At 30.9% G+C, this 15,519-nt stretch overlaps 1 protein-coding gene across 4 annotated transcripts; it reads left to right on the top strand.

Moving 5' to 3' along the window:
* The first annotated feature begins 9,374 nt into the window (after nt 1–9,374).
* On the top strand, nt 9,375–14,291 carry LOC105632829 (uncharacterized). 4 transcript variants are annotated; one of them, XM_020678899.3, is made up of 3 exons: nt 9,375–9,614; nt 9,710–9,749; nt 12,140–14,291. In XM_020678899.3, exon 3 carries the CDS (start codon nt 12,211–12,213, stop codon nt 14,017–14,019), a length of 1,809 nt encoding a protein of 602 aa, XP_020534558.1. In that variant the 5' UTR covers nt 9,375–9,614; nt 9,710–9,749; nt 12,140–12,210; the 3' UTR covers nt 14,020–14,291. The 4 variants fall into 4 exon arrangements, with proteins under 4 accessions (XP_020534558.1, XP_089580296.1, XP_037497871.1 ...); XM_089724170.1 differs by having other exon boundaries at nt 9,710–11,527; XM_037641943.2 differs by lacking the exon at nt 9,710–9,749 and having other exon boundaries at nt 9,376–9,614; nt 12,226–14,291.
* The last annotated feature ends 1,228 nt before the right edge of the window (nt 14,292–15,519 follow it).

Below are 15,519 nucleotides of genomic sequence, written 5' to 3'. Positions count from 1 at the left end.
TAAAATACATATATATGGAAGTTCCACGTCAAATTTTTTACTTCTTTTCCTTTTCATTCCTATCCCTTGCTATAGTTTGCACATGATTGTTCAGTATTGTCTACATTTAGTGTATGAAAATGCCAGTATACCAAATTAGGCAATGAAGAAACTTTTAAAAATTATTTATATTTTATCTCTTCATTCTTAGTGAATGATCATAAATATTCTTATTTCAACTGAAAAATTAATTTTGATTGGTTTTATTATATGAGTACATTGTAGATAAATTTTTTCCATACAGATAAGACTTGTCTGTACATGCTGTATTAAAAGAATGATCGAACTGTTAGAACTATTTAAAGCTTTCTATTAATTAAGATTTCTCACATTAGGATATGAGCTAGAATTTCCCTCTTATGTAAGTAACTTATTTATAATTTTAATGCAGCATGAAAAGAGTTAAAATGAATTAAATTGTTTATTTTTGGTAGGATTTCATGATTTGTCCTAAATAGAGAATATCATAATTGAGCCCACTCAAATTATTGAAAAAAAAATATCTAATCACAATGATAATTAGATCTATTGAAATTACACCCTATAATTTTATCATTAGACAGGCATAAAATACTCAATTACTCCATGAAACATGTGAATCTCTTGAATTCACCTAGCTACGTCTAATTTCAGGTCAGTTGAAGTTTTGGTCCATTCTTTCTCTTTAAGTCTTTTTCTTTTTTCTTTTTTCTTTTCTTTCTAACTTGAACCAAATTCTAATTGACTCAATTATTTTTCAAACTTTAATACCGAAATTGATATAGAATTTTCTCAATTTTAGTCAATTTTAAAATCAATCACTCTGAATCGATTTTGATTTGGAACCGACCTGTGATCGCAATTAGAACTGAATAGCTAATGAATGAAAATTTCAAGTTATAAAAGAAAAAAGAAAAAAGCTAGCTAGTTAAATCTTAATTTCACATGAATATCTTTTTCACTTTCAATCTTTTCAGAGAATTGACAAATGGGACTAGGTTAGATTCCCTTGCAGTTGCTCCTTTCATACAGGAAAATTTCCATAGTCATCACACAATTTAATGTGACAAATGACTATTTTTGGAGTAGGGGAAGTGCAACTCGTTAAATTGCACATGTTAAAACTGTTCAATCTATAGTCAACTATCATTTTCGAATGTGATTAAATAACATTTAGCTTTTTCTTCTTTGGGAAATAAATAATTAAAACGCCATATATATTAACTTGGCGGTGAGGGTATTATATGTCACCTTAGCAAAAGTCCATGATGGAATTCTATTTCTCATTTCTCCAATACTTGAAAGAGATGAGGAAAAAAACAAACATTACATATGAGTGTAAATTTATGGAAAATTATGATAAATTAGTGAGAATATAATATTTATAATTCCCGAATGAGCTCTGAGATATAAATTTTAAATTATATGAGTTTTATATATATTTGATACGATACGAGATATTTTTAGATCGAGATAATCAAGTCATAGGATGAAACTTGTTGAGTTACGTGTTAAGTCAAACAATTTACTTATAGATAATTGGCTCCCAATCCGAATCAAACATGACTAAACACCGGAAGTACATATGCTAAAGAGTTTACGACACTCTATAAGAGGATCTCTCCCAGAACAAAGTTATGTAATCTAATTTTTAAAAATCAATTACTCTTTGAGGTCGTCTTGATTGATAAAATCTGATCAGTGATAAAATTTATCAATATCATAAATTTGTTTGATTTCTTTATTTGGTTGAGAAAAAAAAATTATAATTCATGATTAGTTTTATCATGCCCTCAATTCCACAATTTTAGACGAGAACAATCCCACTTTTTAGGTGAGATTTTCTTCAATTCAATCATTTTTTATTAATTATAAAATTTTAATCAGTTAAAATTTTAAAATACCCTTCAAATCCAACGATTAAATTTTTTCAACCAAATGATGGAATGTGAAATTGCATTGATTTTCCTCTCGAAAAAAAAATGAATTGATTTCATAATTGATGGATTTCAAAGTTTAAAATAAGTGCATATGCATAATAACTTAGAAGGTGCGTATTATATAATAACTGTTTTTTTTTTTCATATTTAGACTCCGTTTATTTTCGAAAAATAACTTAACTTGGAAAATATTTTAAATGACTTAGTTTCAGTTTTTTGGTTGCATTATTAAAATTTAATTATAAATATAAAATTTTTAACTCATAAACTATAATAATAATAATAATAATAATAATAATAATACCGTATTAAAAAAATTTATTGTTAAATATGAGAGTAATGAAAAAAAAAAAGTAAATTATGGAAGTCGCGTGTGTCGAGTGGTGGCAACCAATGGCGGCGGCAGCGGCTGGTGATGAATAGTGAGTTGGTGATAGTGGCTACCAGTGATTAATAAATTAAAAAACATAGATTTATAAGGTTATAATAAGTTTGTCAAAATCCGGAAAATGTTTTACGCTCTTGAAAATGGAAAGTCATTTTTCTTAAAAATGACTTAATTTTTCTTTGACCAGGAAAATATTTTTCGTTTACTTATTTTCATGAACGTTCTAAACAATGAAAAATTATGAAAAATATTTTTCTGTAAATTATTTTACTGAAACAAATGGAGCCTCAATCTCTGTTAATATTCCAATTATAATTAATTTTACAGTACAACCTTAAAATGGGTATATTTACCTAAAAATCAAGCTAATAATTAATTTTAATTTTAAAAAAATTGTCAAATTTTATTAATTTTTGTCTGTTGTTTTTAGTAAATTTATTAGATTGATTTAGTATATTGCTAGTCAATAGTTAAATCTTTTTTTGTTTCTAAATTGTCCCTCACCACTCAATTACATGACATGGCAAGTAAAGGTAGAGCATAGAATCATACATGAAAACCATGACTAGTGACCACAAGTTACCAGATTCATATTATCTTGCCAGGTTAGAGTATTTCTGAACTGGATGCTAAGGGCAGCCAAGAAGACGAAAGGAATTTAGGATATTTGGTCAAACAATGCACATTGAAAGTTAGGCATCAAGAAAGTGTCAGAGAAATAATTGCAACTCATTAGTGGTGTTCAAACCGGCTAGTGATATATGCTTGCGATTTCAAGCACTATAACGGTGTAAATTCATGTATGTAGAAGCTACTAATTAAATACTGATAGCAAAAAGCGATAGCTAGGACTTAGTTGCGTAAACGTGCCGAGTCGAGCTTGAAGTTGATAGTTTTGAAACTCGATTTGATAGAATTTAGCATGACTCGAAACTCGATAAATTTGAAAGACTTAAGGCTCGAGTTTAATTTAAAAAATTTTAAATTCGAAATTTAATGTTTAAATAAGTTTAAAATAAATATTATATTTATATATATATATATATATATATATATATATAATGAGCTAAATAGAGCTTGGCGAGCTTTCAGCTGAACATCGTTAGGTTCAAGCTCGAGTTCAATTTGAGTGAACTTTTTTAAACTTTTCTTAAGTCGAGCTCTAACAGCTCGACTCATTTACGCCTATAGCTAGGACTATTTAAATCGAATCTCAATATGATCCGATTCTAATAATTATAGAATTGATAATTGGCTTGTTTTCGTCTCATATTCATTTTGAAAAGTATGTATATGGGTTATATAAAATTCAAAAAATATACTTGATCAATTTGGATCTAACACAATTTTCACTATATCTGGGTAAAATGCTCTGTGTATATTGGCAAAATCCGCAGCATTAAATCTATTGAGAGTATCATGAACAATTTGCCCCACTGCGATGAAAATTGTGCTATGCAAGAGTTTTGCCATTTAATATTACTCTTTATCAATTAAAAAATAAAAATAATATATAATATAATGCAATAGACTTAATAATTTTTATCAAATTATTTTAATTACGTGATTCATAGTTTCCCACTGAATTAAAAGTCATTTCCAAGTTTAAATATGTATATATAGTTATTAATTCAGTCATATTCTTTCTATCTGCTATCAATATTATTGTAGAGGGATTTCAATGTTTGGTACATATATATTTCTTGTCAAAATTAAAAAGATTGGGATAAGTTTGAAACATAACATGGCATGGCATGGCTTTGGTATGGAAAATGACATGCTGAGGTGACAGGGAGATCACACCATACAGGCCAGTTGCCAGTTGCCAGTTGCCAGTTGCCACCTCTCATTCAAACATGTGGAACTTCCATTAGTCAAATTTCTAGCTTCCATTTCTCTACTGTTACTTCTTGAATACTCCCTATGCGCATCAGAAAATGACTAGAGATTGACCATCTAACTATCAATTCTCTGCCATTCAAATAGGAATGGAATTAAATTACAACTGATCCAAAATAATTATAATTTAATTCCACAGGTTGATCTTGATTTTAATCTTTGAGAATGAAACGGGTTAAAAATACATTAATTTAACATGTTGCGACAGTAATTTTAACTTTTTCTAAACTGAAATTAAAAGTAAAATTAAAATTAACTAAATCATAATCGATTTAAAATTTAAGTTTATGAAATTCAGAACCGTGGATTCACGTAACCCGATAATAATTCAATTATGAGATGATTATTAGTAGCAGAGGTTAGGCCCAGGTTACTCTTTTCAATCACCGTCAATATATACAAATGTGTTATTGGCTTTCTTGAAAATACCACAAACGGTTAAAATTAAGGTCAGCTATAACAGAAACAAGCATATTTCTCACAATATATGTATATAAAATTGTTACTTTAGAAAATTTCGATGGCAAAAATGCAAACTAGGAAAATGAAAAAGACAGACTTTGAGTGTTATGTCTCGGTTTTCAAATAATTTAATAATTATCATAAACAGATTTGACTTTATTTGACATAAAAATCATATAGCGCCAATTTGCTGAAATAAGTTTTTTTTTTTTTTTTTTTAATTTTAATTGAATTTACATGTGCTAAAGTGTTTAAAAGAGATTAGAGTGATGTTACACACCTGGTTGTTTTAGCTATTGTATCATAATTGTTTTAGTAAATAATAATTTTAATAAATTTTCAAAATTTTTTAATCCAAATGAAAAAAAAAAAAAAAAAATAGACCGTTGAGACATTCATAGCTTGAGCTGGCTTGGTGGCTTATACACCTAGCCATATATATATACATTGGTGGACCATATAAATGTTTCATGGAGGAGTATGAATGGCTATACTGAGCTTTCCCTAGAAAATAAAACAATTATAAACATGCAATAATGAAGCAATCTCTTTCAATTTCATCTCCAAAATCAAATAAATAAATTGTTTCATTTCTAGATCAGTCCATGCAAAGATATGATATTGGGTTTTTGGTCAAATAATATTTAATCATTAACAAAGACATCATATCGGGGCTAAGGTTTTGTCGTGAATAATGACAAGAGTGTGTTTAACAACTCCATATTTTATGTATTTCCTTTTCTTATCATACAAAGAAAAATTTTGCACCATTGGCTGTTGCCAGTGTTTGCATCAATCATTCATGTCACCGAATGAGTGGCCAGAAACCCGAATGGGTCGATGGATGGTAACATATACTTGTAGAATTGATAACCACGGTTTAGGTTATGAGTTTATTTTTTTACAATACAAAATTTCTTTGGATTAATCTTTTTTCCTCCAAAGACAAAGACGAACGAAGATTAATCATATTTGCGGACAGTTAAAACGGACAAAGATTTAAATAAGTGGCTAGAAAGAGTAAGGAAACTTTGACTAAATCTTAGTTTGTCTTCCTCATTAATGACTTGTTGACCCTTCTTATCCCCATTAATTGTAACATCAAATTAATTAACCACCAAATTAAGTCTTTAAACAAGTTGATACTACTAATTTTCAAACAATACTGTCTATGCTAATCCTTTTTTTCAAATTGAGAATAATCCATCTGCATGTCTGTATGTAACCTTTAAGAAAAATTTGCTAATCTTATATTCGTTCAGTGAGCCACGGAACTAGGGGGTGGCAGATGGTGGCGGCCGTCCCCTCTAATTTTTATTTTTTTTTAAATTTACTTTATAAAAATATATAAAATTTTACTTTTTTTAATAAAATAATGATTTTTTTCGATTCCATACCCTATAAATTTTGAAAATTTTTTTCATCTCCTCTAATTATTTTTTCTGGTTCCGCCATTGTTCGTCTGCTAATATAAATATTAATATTTGTACAGAATAATTAAAAAAATAATTAGCCAATTAGGTGTAATCTGATTAATCTTTTTATCTTTCCTATAAAATGTAGGGAAATTAGGTGTAATCTGATTAATCTTTTTACCTTTCCTATAAAATGTAGGGAGTGTCCATTACAATGATTATGATTAATGTTGTGACGGTCATTAATGAGGTAAGAAAAAATAGTTTGATCTGTTGACCCTTCTTACCATTGTGGTTAAGATGAGGAATACAAAGTCTTAAAAATATTTTGATCAAAAATTCAAAATTTGATTATGAGAAGAAAAATTATTTTTTAAGTTAATCAGTTTAAATGTATATATTAAATAAAAATAAAAATAAAATTTTAGATATCCAAATATATATGAAACGAAGGAATGTTAAATGTAAAGATTAAAAAATTATGAAATTAGCCAGAATAATTAAAAATAAGTCTTGTGATATTAATGAACTTTTCTTTAAATGTGACAACTCAATTGTGGTTAAGATGATTAAATGTCTCAATTATAAGATGACATCAGGTTAATAGAGTTGTTGAATTGACCACATTGTGCTGATTGGTTAGCTGATTTCTTGATTCTCGTGTTCTCCTCCTCGATGGGTTTGAATAATTGTGTCCTTCATAATACTGTTGTTGTAGCCTATTTTTCGAGTTTGCATGTAATGTTTCGGTTTTTCTCTTTATTTACCAATAAATAAATAATGTAATTCAAAGGAGACGACTATCTTTTACTGTATAGCTCGTAAAATTGTCTCGGTCTATCTGCCCTTCCATGTATAATAATAATAAGAATCAAAGTAGAAGAGAAATAGACAGAGTTAGGACTTATAGGAGTGCCAAACCTAAAAATGCTAGTAACTAATAACCATAGAGCTAGGGTCATGCCCTCTACTTCCAACTCTATTTTATATAATATCTTTCACGGTCAATAGGTCAATAGATTGAGTGCATTATCCTTATCTTTTTTTTTTTAAGTAATATATAGTAAAAAAAGGAAAAAAATATATTACTTTCTCAAAAATATTTAACTAATTAAAAAAAAAAAAACTTATTACACCATAATCTCAGCATGATGTCCTTGTGTTTGTTGGGAGCCAGATTTTTTTAAGGTTTCTAATCCTTTTCTAAAGTTGTAGATAAGGCATAATCCCTCATACTTATTATGGTAAAGGGATTCCTAATTAAGGTTATAAATAAATTTATAACTTATTGAAGAAATCAAATTTTATACTCAATGTGGTAAGCATTTGTATTAATTAATATTGTTGCAGAAAATAATAGCTTGCTGTCTCAACAATGCACACAAATTAATTTGGTAGACCAACTAAAACATTATAAATTCCTAATTATTTGATGATATGTCAATTAGTAGCTTCATAAACTATGTATAAATATTAAATAATTGATTACATGCATGTTATGATCTATGCATGAATAAATTATTTTTGAATAAAAAATATGTAGAATAAAGAAATTCTCTTTCTTTTATTTTGTTGATCGAATAAATCTTTGTCTCTTAAACTACAATTCAAATCTCTTCGAGCCGTAGAGTATAAAGATTTTTAATCTCAAAATAAAGTAAGTTTTTTCGGGATTAAACTTGCATTATCACTCATACAGGAATCAAGGTTATCAATAACTACAAAATCTTTTATCCCGAATATAAATAAATCTTTTCCTTAATTTCAATTCTATATATGTTCACCACTTCATGTTGTGATGTAATTAGCTGCATTTGATGTGTACATTCTAACCCCTTTTTTTCCTGAAATGGTACATTTTAATTCTTTTTAGTTCTATAAACGAAATGTATTCATCTATATACTATCTTGATCGAGTATAAAAATATGTATAAAAAATAAAGAAACACGTATATATTTACATAAATAACAATTTGTGCAGACGATCAAAAGACACCTGGACCAACAGAATCTGAAATTCAAGAACATTCGAAAGAGATTGATTGTTGCTTGTTATTATTTAGTTCAATTATTATAGAGTGGTAGAAGCAATCTATGCTATAATTATCATATAGGATTACAGAAAGATCTTGTATTTGTATATGTATATTGTTAGTCTAACTTTGTGGCTAAGATTGAATTCTGAAATCTAATTCGCCATCTTCTAGTCAAACTGGAACTCCATTGTTTGTTAACCAAAACATATTGACTGTCAAAAACATTTAACATATTTTAGAATACAACACTCGTTTTTCTTTTGAAATTTTTTCTCCAAATTAAGGTAAACTAGTGTAGGAAAATAATTCTATATCCAGACAACAAGAAAGAAAATAACTTCTTTTTTTTTTTTTAAAAATATATTCTCTTTCTTTTCTTTCCTCTTTAATTCAAACATTAGCACCGTGTTCCAACAACTATATGCTTATGACTATGTTCGGCAACATCATTTAGAGTAGTATTTAGAGTGGTATTGCCTGCAACTTAGTTACCAAACTGAATGGCTGCTTAATCATTTATTTTCTTTTAAGTTTTGTGGTTGATTATAGAATATAGACTAAGGAGCTATTAAAATAAAAATGTATTAATCCAAAATTTCAGAAACATAGGGATTGTTTGGTATCACTTTTTATTTTTAGTTTTTAATTTATACTTTTTCCTATTCTAAAAGCTTGCAGGATCAATTCTAAATATATAAGTGGATATAGAATTAAAATAAACATTTTTTTTTTTTAAACTGAACACTCTAAAATATAAATTGAATTTTTTTTATAAATAATAATTTCGTCTATTGCAAGAAGATAACATGTTGATTTATACTTCATATTTTTAAAATTGAAATTTGTATTTCATTCTTCTACCTTATTTTTGATCAATGAAATATGTATTTTTTTTCTTAAAAAAATTATTTCATAAATAGTTAATTAAATGATAATACAAACTTTTTTTTAAAAAAATGATAATACAAACTTGGTTTAGTGGACAATTTCTTGCAAATTCAATATAGAAAATTTAAAAGAAAAATATTAAGTTTAATTAAACTATTTGAAATTTCGTGGAATTTATTTATATCAAAGGGAACATTGGGGTGAGAATGTACATTTGCTTTCATTTTCCTTTTCTATTCACTTGCCTCTGTCTCCCAAATAGACTCGATCATATTTGCTTAGAGGCCAAAATTTTTATATGCAGGCCCAAGTTCTACCATATGAGCTTATTGTTTTCATGCAAACCCAAACTTTTGAGGAATTTTAAAACTCGAGCTCCACCAAATATTAGAGAGAGAGAGAGAGAGAGAGTGAGTGAGTTGGATTTCTGAAGTTAACCGAATTAGCATGTAGCATCTCAAACTTTTCTTGTTGGATTTTAACTGTTGATTCCACGATCAGTTGTAGGATTTTTTAATGGCTATCACTGCTAAATCCGTCTATAACCATCTTCACTACTAATGATGAGGTTTGTTTCTCACTCAATTTTATAATAGTTCAACTGAGGTTGTTAGGTTTTGATGAATAGTTTGGTTTCTAGCCTCTTTTCTTTTTTGGTTGTAGAGAAATCATGGGAAAATCTGGAACCAGATCATAGATTGAGGTTATTTTTCCTACTGTGTGTAATTTCTTGTAATATTTTTATCTTGAAAAGTTTAAATGTGCAGCCATTTTTATTAGTAGTACTATTTCTTATCTTATTTTAGCTTTTTCTTTTCTTTTCTTGTTTTTGCAATTTATTATATCTGGTACCCTTATGTGATCACGCTGCATTTTTCATATAAATTGTTATAGGGATGGTAAGCTGATTTTTTTTTTTTTTTTTTTTTTTTTTTTTTTGGGCAATATAGTTAACTTCTTTATGAGCACTGAGTAATTACGAATTTCTGCGGAATGAAGTGTTGGGTGGTTTTATCTTTTGCTAATGACCAAACGTTCTTGCTCTATTTTATACTGGTCGTTTGTTGCTCCTTTTGGTTGAATGCTATTCTTTATATGGATCATACATTTTTGTACATGAGGTGGCATTATGATTTGCTTATAACAGGTACCTTAGGAGTGTTAGGGACAGTTATGTTATAAATTTTAATACCCATTACTTAAATAAGTCTCGAAAAGTAAAAGAGAATTGTAAATCAAGTTGTAAAAACTAATGCATTGCGACGATTAAGATATGGAAGAAAAATTAGTGATTAGGATTTGTGTGCGGTTATTGTTAAAATGAACTGTTATGGTCTTTTTGCAGTTGCTGGAAATGTCCAACGGTGTCATATGTAAAACTGCATAGCTGTTGATTACCTTTCTTTCAATTGTGCATCTCATACACTCTTGTTGTGCGGTCGAAGTTCTATAGTTTTGTGGCTCTCGAACATTTCGTTGTTTGATATGGTAGCTGAAAAATCATTTTTATGGGTATGACTTGGTTTGTTCATTTCCTCTAAGAATACATTTTTTTCCTGTTGTAATTAAAGTTCTTATTTGTCTTTTGAATGATGTATATACCTGTTCTTCAGTTAGGATTTCTGTCAGATTTCCACGTGTCCTAGATAATTGAAACAGTAGTAGGCTCTCGGAAACTTTCTGTTTGTTATTGTCTATTCCATCTATTATTTTGTTGGTGCTATTGACTAAGTGTGGAGGATGACTTTGAGAGACCTACCTTTGTGAACCTTGTGATATTAGGGTCTGCCCTTTGAGCTAACAGCCAAGAAGAGTCATATCCAACTTCAAACCATGAGTGCTGCCGAGAGGAATCGGATTTTCTTATTCTTTAATCATTCAATTACTAATTAGGAATTTCAAAGAGAATTTTGGGATCAACCCTGAACCTTTATGTACCTTGTGAAGATACAAACATGGAGTTTGCCTCCATGCCTTTCGTCGAACCATATAAAAGTGGGTTATCCTGATGGCCTTCAACTTGTTGGCCAGGATTCCAATTCCAGGGTCAAATCACAATGGAGATATTTTCATTCCTTGTGAATCTCTTGTCCTGAATGGATGGTATTCTTTTGACTGAATCGAAGTTGTGGAGTTAGTAAGCTGTCCAAATTCTAACAGATGGTTCCATCTAACCATGACGATAAAAAAAAAAAAGGCTAAGCCATGACTATTACATGATATGTTTTAGTTGATGCCCACCAATTAATGGCTGTATATTAGATTTGATTTGTCTTCCATTCATACTTTTTTACTGATTTGGCACATCTAAGCATCAAATTGCGTGTATTGTTATGACACGTAAAGCAAATGATGGTGCTCATTTTGACTACAAAGTACAATATACTGGGGCCTGTAGCACCAGGCCTCAGAGCTGTATCAATCTGCTGCTGAAGACAGCGTCGAGTCATCATCCACAACTATGTTTTTGATGTTTCTGAGGTGAGATATGATAACATGATGGAAATAAATGATAGATGTGTTCTCATGTGATATATTGTAGCCTGTAACACAATTTGCTATATTGATATTAAAGTCCAAAATGCTTCTGGTAGTGCTAGAAGACCATCTCTATATCACTTCCACATTTCTTGCATATGTAGAAAACAATAAACAAGCACACAAATGAATGTGTAAATATATATATTATCACATTTACTTGGTTGAAAGACAGTTTCATTATGCTTGCTCATTAAATTTAGCACCATATTCTGGTTATATTGGCCATTTTCAACATTGTTATCATTTTGAGAAACTCAGTCAAATTTCTGCATCACCCTCGACTGAAAATTTTTTCTCATCACTAGTGCAATTTAGGTAGTTTTGGAACATTGAGGGCTGTTAATGATTGTCTCATTGACACGTTTTTTTTTTTCTTTGTTGTGATCTCTCTTAAGCCTTTAATGCTTTCTAACTATGGAAAATAATGTTCTTGTGACTCACTTGATATAATATGTTCTCTCCTTGTGGAGTTTTTGGAATATTCTCCTGCAAATATCTAATTTATAACATTTAAAAGATTAATTATGTAGAATTGAATTTGATGGATTCTAGGTTTTTCTCTTTGGCGATCTTAACTGTGGTAATCAAGTTTTCACACTGATGATTTGTTGATTTCTTGATCGATGGGAATTCAAAAGATTGGACATCGGAGTTTGAGATATGGTAAAACATTTTCCTTATCCACTGGTGGGGACAAGGAAATGAAAGATGACCCTGTCTTAGGGGAAGATTCTGGTGATGATTCTGATGATTGTGAGCTCACTGAGTTGCACTGTGAACTTGGCATGTTGGAAGGTCAGCTGTGCGGCATACCATATGAGCTTTATGATCTGCCAGATTTAAGGGAAATATTATCTTTAGAAACTTGGAATTCTTGTCTAACTGAGGAAGAAAGGTTCTATCTGTCTGCTTACCTTCCAGATATGGACCAGCAAACTTTTTGTTTGACTATGAAGGAGCTTTTTAATGGTAGTGATTTATATTTTGGAAGTCCCTTGGATGAGTTCTTCAAAAGATTGAAAGGTGGATTCTATCCTCCCAAAGTGACTCATCTGAGGGAAGGTTTGCAATTTATAAAGAGAAAAAAGTATTATCATGCATTGAGATCCTTCCATGACAGGATGACACAAATGTTTGTAGACATGAGAAGGATGTGGAATCAATGTGAACTGAGCTCCAGTGTCGAGGAAAGGATGTCCATGTGGAAAATAAAGAGAAAACAGAGAGTTATCAATTTGCTTGATCTTAACAAATTTCCCAAGGACGATCACTTGTTAAGTGAGGAGGCTAGCTTGGGCATAAAGGGAATGAAATCAGCAGAAAGTGAGACAAGGGATGTTTTGCCCTCTCTATCTGTCAACCCAATGAAAGTTATTGCTCCAAACAGTAGAGCAAAGGGTGTTTTAAAGATGAAGCCATCTGGAAATGGCTTATTACCAAATCACAGTTTAAAAGTAAGTGGCAGTGACATTTTGGAGCAGTGTCGTACTGTACCCAAGGGAGTGTTGAAAATAGTACCTAAAATCCCTTCTTTTCGGCTAGAACAACCAGAAGTGGTGCCAGGGGCAGCACAAACAACATTTCTGGTCAGGACCCAAGGTTTACAAGATTTTAAGTTTTCTTCTTTGCCAGAATATATGCGCTTTCCTGATGCTACTGCCCTTTATGAATCATCATTTCGAAGGCAGAAAGCTGATGGTAGCAGAGTTCATTCAACTCCAAGCCAATCTCATTGTCTATCAAGTCAGCAGGAAAGTACTATAAGAACCAGTCATCAATCAGAAACCTTTACCAGGACAACAGAGAGGCAAGTAATTCCTTCTATAGAAGACAAATCTATTTTAGGAAAACGCAAGTTGTTTGGAAATGATGTGGGAAGGGATTGTAATGAAGAGTACAGTGCTCGAATGAATCCAATGGATGCAAGGAGGTATAGATTTGGTAGTGAAAGTATGTGGCCAGATTTGCAAAAAGGAAATGAAGACTTTTCCCTCAGATCCTTGGAACCATACCCGTTTGGTATATATCATGGCAGAGAACAGCATATGGCGCTCGTGAAAGATAAGCATATCACAGTGTATCCAAGAATTCCAGAAGCAGTTCCCAGAACCTCAGCCATTGTTAATGGTTCGCAACAAATATTCATGGCATTGCCTTCAGATTCAATGAGAGGTGAGGTTGACGTCAGTGTGAAAAAATCAGAGAAGCTATTAAGTGAAACCAGTTTTTCTGAGAGAATTAAAGATGAACATGTGCTGCCTTTGACATACAAGCGAAGAAAGGCTCTAGCTAAGTTTAACACATTTGACACTGGCAAGACTATTAAAACAGGAGCAGACTTGAGCTCTAGCCATCATTTGGGGCAGGGTGAAAAAGAACTGAAGATAAAATTCACAGGGTGGAAAGACATGCCCTTTAACAAGGAATCTTGAGTAATTGCATCTTGGACCCAACATATCTTGGACTAAAGTAGGTATTCTTACTAATATCAAATTTCTTTGGTTTTCATGAAATCAATCTGTAATATAAGTTTATCAAATGTGTAAAAAGAAGTATAGTGATACAAGAATGCTTCTGTCTCCGGGATAATCCCATTGACTAATATATTCATGTCAGTATGCACATAATTATTTTCTATTGTCACAAAGCTTGCTGTCTTGTAATGGCAATCTTATTAAATGGATTGACATGGTTTAGAAGGTAATCCCTCTTCGACGATCTATTGTGTATATCCTGTCAAAGGTCATTGATTCAAATGCTTTGACCTGAATCAATTTTCCATGGTCCATGGCTCTTGTAAACTCATTGAATGCTGCTAGAAGTGCTGGCTGCATTAATGAGAAGGTTACTAGCACCAAAATTGGCTTTTAATGGTGTGCCAACTGGCATGCGTTATTGTAAATGGGTTTATTTTCCACATCAGTAATTTGTTAATGGCCTGAAGAAGATAGGCTTTGTTAGCAATCCAGTCTAAGCTGATTTCATTGAAATGAAAAGTTCCAATGCTATAAGCGATGACATCAATAGAATTTTTTTTCTTTTTTTTTTGGTCGGAGGTGGGTGCTGGGTGGGTGGGGAGTACATCGAATTTGACATATTGAACTTCAATCATGGTCTAGGCTTGAGGACACGTTTAGGCTCTCCAGCCAAAATTCATAGGAGATGTTTTAATGAGTTCAGGTTTGTTAAAATTTATTTCTTGTTAGCTTGATAATTGTTTTTGTATTTTATTTAATTTGACTTGTTACACGAAATTGGAAGTAGATTTGCTTTTGCAACTCCTTTCCAGTTTGTTTTTATGCAGCTTCTTAGCAATGGTCAGTTTCTAGATCTATCAGTTGGGGATTTGATATTGACATCTGCCTTGAACTTGGATTACCTCCGTACTTTGTCAATTGAAGAGAGCACAGGTGATTTTATCGCACTGGCACTCTTTTATGCTTACATATTGTACTGGAAGAATTTTAGACAGGCAACTCTAATAAGCAAGTGTGTTACCAATTTTTATTCAGATCCATCTAAGAAGTTCATATTAATAAACTTGACTACTATATCATATTTTAAGTTATCATTGCATTGATGCTGTGGCACCATGATAATGGGGAACTTAATCATTCTATTTGTGAAAATATGTCATGGATTAGCGGTAGTGATGGCACCGGAATAATCTTCCACTGCGTGCTGCTTTTACTGTGATCTCATGAATGTTAAAGTTTTGGACTTTTGTGCACTGATATGCATTTGCATGCAAGAATCTCTTTTCACTTCATATGGGGATGCTGAGTCAGTCAGTTTTCTACTATCCAGCATGTTTGCAGAAGTTTTCTTTTTCTTTCTTTCTTCTTAGCCAAAAATTAACTAGATGATTTCAATTGATGAAAATCAACATCTGGGTTTCTGAACTTGTTGGAGAAGTAAGTCAAGCAATCCCC

Source organism: Jatropha curcas, chromosome 7 (genome assembly GCF_041381405.1).
Source record: "Jatropha curcas cultivar XTBG-Jc1 chromosome 7, XTBG_Jcur_1.0, whole genome shotgun sequence".
Taxonomy (NCBI): domain Eukaryota; kingdom Viridiplantae; phylum Streptophyta; class Magnoliopsida; order Malpighiales; family Euphorbiaceae; genus Jatropha; species Jatropha curcas.
Note: the sequence above shows the minus strand (reverse complement) of the source record. Positions and strands in the feature narration are given on the sequence as shown.